Source organism: Lathyrus oleraceus, chromosome 4 (assembly GCF_024323335.1).
Source record: "Lathyrus oleraceus cultivar Zhongwan6 chromosome 4, CAAS_Psat_ZW6_1.0, whole genome shotgun sequence".
NCBI lineage: Eukaryota > Viridiplantae > Streptophyta > Magnoliopsida > Fabales > Fabaceae > Lathyrus > Lathyrus oleraceus.
Window position 1 is genome coordinate 272,927,323 of NC_066582.1, and position 4,359 is coordinate 272,931,681.

General features: G+C 42.4%; 2 protein-coding genes across 2 annotated transcripts; both read right to left on the reverse strand.

The window, feature by feature from the left end:
* Positions 1 to 313: 313 nt before the first annotated feature.
* On the reverse strand, positions 314 to 1,855 carry LOC127137052 (uncharacterized). Its single transcript, XM_051063549.1, has one exon. It carries the CDS (start codon positions 1,853 to 1,855, stop codon positions 314 to 316), a length of 1,542 nt encoding a protein of 513 aa, XP_050919506.1.
* A 974-nt stretch (positions 1,856 to 2,829) lies between these two features.
* Positions 2,830 to 4,011, reverse strand: LOC127137053 (uncharacterized). Its single transcript, XM_051063550.1, has one exon. The coding sequence runs from the start codon at positions 4,009 to 4,011 to the stop codon at positions 2,830 to 2,832; it is 1,182 nt and encodes a 393-aa protein (XP_050919507.1).
* Between the last annotated feature and the right edge of the window lie 348 nt (positions 4,012 to 4,359).

The window sequence follows — 4,359 nt, forward strand, 5'->3', positions numbered from 1 at the left end:
AAACCGTACCTTCCATCCACTTCATCCATAACTCACCAAAACCCATCTTTCTAAGCATAAATTTAAGAAAACCCCATGAAACACAATCATAGGCTTTCTCAAAATCAACCTTCAACACCATACATTTCCTACGCTTCCTTTTCGCAAAGTCTAATATCTCATTAAGCACCACCACCCCATCAAATAATTGTCTCCCTTCAATGAAAGCCGTTTGAAAAGGCGACACAAGTTTACCAATCACCAATCTCAACCTCGCCGCAAGAATTTTTGATATTAACCGATATAAGCAACCCACTAAACAAATAGGACGATACTAATCAATGCTTATCGGACAATCAACATTAGGAATAAGAGCAAGAAATGATGCCGTCGCGGATCGGGGAAGAACACCACGCACATAGAACTCTTGAACGAAATTCACCACGTCATCCTTCACAAAATTCCAACACTTTTTCAAAAAACCAAGCGGAAAACCGTCCGGACCCGGACTCTTATCACAATCACTTAACCACACAATCTCTTTAATTTCATCCACTTGGAATGGAGCTTCCAACAAATCTCTATCTTCCATACTAAGAACATTAAAATTAAGCCCATCCAAGGTCGGCCTATTCTCCATCGGTTCCGTAAAACGGCTTTTAAAATGATTAAATATCTCACTTTTAATATCCTTCACACCTTCCAACCGACCTCTTGAAGTAATCAAAGAAACAATATTATTCCTCCTAAATCTCCCTTTCATAACGGAGTGAAAGAATTTGGAATTAGTATCCCCAAGCCGAATCCAATTACACCTAGCTTTTTGACGCAAAAAGTTATCTTGTAAAAGCACAGTATCCCACACCTCTTTCGAAGCCACCTCTCTATTTCTCCTCAACGAATCAACCAAACCATCCTCCGCTAAATCCGCTACCACCAAATCCAACGAATTAAGCTCACCCACCGCTTTATCCACATTCAAATCAAGCATCCCGAAGACTTCTTTATTCCAACTCTTCAATTTTAATTTCACCGCCAACAATTTTTCTTTCAAAATATAGCTCGCCTTCCCTCCCCTAAAAGTATTCTTCCAAACATCCCTCACCAAAGGAATGAAATCATCATGCTCACACCACCCTTTAAAAAACTTAAAAGGTTTCGGACCCCAATCCACAATATTGCAATTTAACCAAATAGGACAATGGTCTGAAATAGACCTATCCCCCACCACAATCCCTCCCACACCCCACAAGTCAAATAATTTCTCAGAAATGAGAAATCTATCCAACCTACTACAAGCACTCCCATCCAAGTTGTACCAGGTAAACCTCTTATTAATCAAAGGAACATCCACAAGATTCATCGAACTAATAAAATCCTCAAAGTCCTCCGCCTCTTTTAGATTAAAATTATTCGATATACCCTTCCTCTCCACTTTAACCCGAACAGTATTAAAATCACCACCAACACACCACAACCCATCTGGAAATTTTGATTTAAACTCTACAAGCCTCCCCCAAAAAGCCTTCTTCTTCTCAATAAAACAAGAAGAATACACATTCACCAAGAAAAGATTGAGACCGGACCACAACACATGAATTCCAAGAAATCCTTCCCCAACAAAACTAGAAACTAGATCAAAAGACTTTTTCTTCCACAATGTTAAAATACCTCCAGATCTACCCACTGCCCATTTAGAACTCCAATCCGCAATAGAATCATTCCAAAAAGAGTCCACAGGAAAATTATCAATAGCATGAATCTTGGTTTCTTGAATAAAACACACATCTGCCTTTGAATCTCCAACTAATTTTCTCAAAGAATGCAATTTAGCATTGCATCCACACCCACAAATATTATACGACGCAATAATCATTTTAATTGATTTGATTTTGCATCCACCGAAGAAACCACACATTTATCAGCTAACTCCCTCATTTTAATAGCTTTAATTTGTAGCCTTTCAGACCCTCCTCCCGACAGCCCCAAACATTTTGCTCTATTCCAAATCATACGCGCCACTCCACTATTAACCTCATCCTCATCTACCTGTTTCACACTATCACTTCCCTCTACTAATTCATAAGAAGAAAGGAACTGACCATCCCCCTCAATATTACCGCGAGCAGATATAATTCTATTCAACTTAAGATTAGAAAAAGGGAACTCAGAAATAGTCTCTGACCTGTCACTATTGCTGCCTCTGTTTCCACTTCTCAGCCCTGAAAAAGCATTATCAAACCTACTATCCTTCGAATTCCCCAACCTCTGCCCACCAACCAAAAATTTCAATCCCATAACCGTCCCAGACAGTGTCGCCTCACTGTCCAACGCATGACCGCCAGACCGTGCCAAATCCGCACACTGAACCGCTTCCTCATAGCTCCCCGAAGCAAACCTCCCACCTGCTACCACATCAACCGAATACGAAACAGACTCGCCCTTCTCAAAATCTGCCGTATCACCCACCGACCCGTCAGCTCCAACCAACAGCCTACTTCTTCCTTTAGACACCCGCACACAAGAGCCAGCAGTCTCCGAAGAACACGAAACAATTTGCTCAGTTTCTTTAACAATCGCATCCGAATTATCCTTCCAACAGAACCCACGACTACTACAATTCACCGCCCCCGTATCCAACGACTTCCCTCCAACCTGTGAGACCAGTTGAACAGAATTCACAGCAGAATTCATAGCAGACCCTGTTCGTATTCCATCACTATCACTTATCTTCGCAACCGCATCCAACGAATACCCTCCATCCTGTGACACAGTCCGTATTTACCCTCGAAATTCACCAGCAAACGCAACAGGCGCTGCTTGAATAGCAGCAGGTCTGTGTCCAAGAGACTATTCAAAATTTTCACGCAGAATCAAGTCGTCTTCCTCGAACACATGATGAGTCTCTAAACCCACAGCACCTAATTCATCATCATCCTCCGACAACTCCTCATTCGAAGAATTAATTGCAAAATTATCGACAGCTTCACTAAAAACCCTTCCCACCTCTTCCACCACACTAATGTCAAAAACCAAACCATTAATCTTTACTTGATACAGATCATTAACCCACCTTCTGCTTCTAGTTCTAACCAGCAATCTCGCCGAATCCATCACCTTCCGCGAAGCTGTATTGCAATCAGCCCGCACAAACGAGCCAAACAAGCCCGCAAAGACACCAAAGAAATCATCCGTCCAAACATGACACGGAATACCTATACAGCGAACCCACATCAATCGTTCTTCATCCACATGCCCAGGTTTCCATCTAGCAATTGACGTAAACCATTTGCTCCACCAATTATGCCCTTCGTCAACAAAAACCTCTACCGCACCCTCCTCCACATCTTCGAAGATACACAGATTAGGCCCTAAGGGCTTGATGGAAAAATCAAAATAACCTTCAGCCTGAAAAATTTTCTGCATCGAAAAAGCCATCCCCGGCGTTCGGACCAATCCAACATACGCCTTTAGAATATTTGGGTTATCCCTGGCCAAATCAGTATTGAATTCCAGAGCTACCGCCAGATTACTAACAGAATCCTTCACAGTATCAGATTGCAACACTCCCTTAGTGGCATCAATCATCTTCACAGCATCAAGTTTCTTCACCAACTTAGTACCATCAGCCACCTCAAAACAGCCTGCCTGTCCATCCTCCTTCACCTTCCCAGAACCTCCTACCAACACCTTAGAACCCACTTCACAATTCCTCACCACCGCAGCCATTATCACTTCCTTGTTCCCACCTGTCACCACTTTGGCGAAAGAATCAGCAAATCGCGAAGAAGAACCATTCCGCTGTTCACCTCCCCCAACACGCGACTTCTCCTCCCAACCAAACCTTCTACCTCGATTCTGATTACGATTAGAACCAGTTGAATTCGAGTTCCTGGAAAACCTAGGTATATTGACCTGCAGTTTGACATTCTCAACAAAGATGTTATCCAACTTGCACGTCAGCCTTGTTGAATCAACTACATTAAAGAACCTCACGAAACCATAACGTTTCCCTCGAACATCTTTCTTCATCGGAATAACCACTTCGTCGACCTCGCCGAACCTGGAGAAGACTTCATGAAGATCTCTAGCATTGAATGAATCAGGAATTGAAGAAAAGAAGAAAGAAGTGATTTCTCCCCTCCTCCCAAAACCCTTCTTCACAATATCCCAGCGTTTGGATTTGAATCCGCCCTTACCTCGAATTACCGGAATCCAATCTCCCTCTTTCACAATCTCCCCAGTAGCATCACCGGGATTAGAAATCCCCAAATTTTTCTTTCCCAACCCTAATTTTTGAGTTTCTCTCTCCTCCCTCTCTCTCCATCTTTTTAATTTTGATGTAGGGTAATGTAGTCGTTATATGCTTAGAAGCTGTTT

What these genes read in the sequence shown, in the direction of transcription:
- LOC127137052 (XM_051063549.1), bottom strand. Translation starts at nt 1,855, where the DNA reads ATGATTATTGCGTCGTATAATATTTGTGGGTGTGGATGCAATGCTAAA.
- LOC127137053 (XM_051063550.1), bottom strand. Translation starts at nt 4,011, where the DNA reads ATGAAGAAAGATGTTCGAGGGAAACGTTATGGTTTCGTGAGGTTCTTT.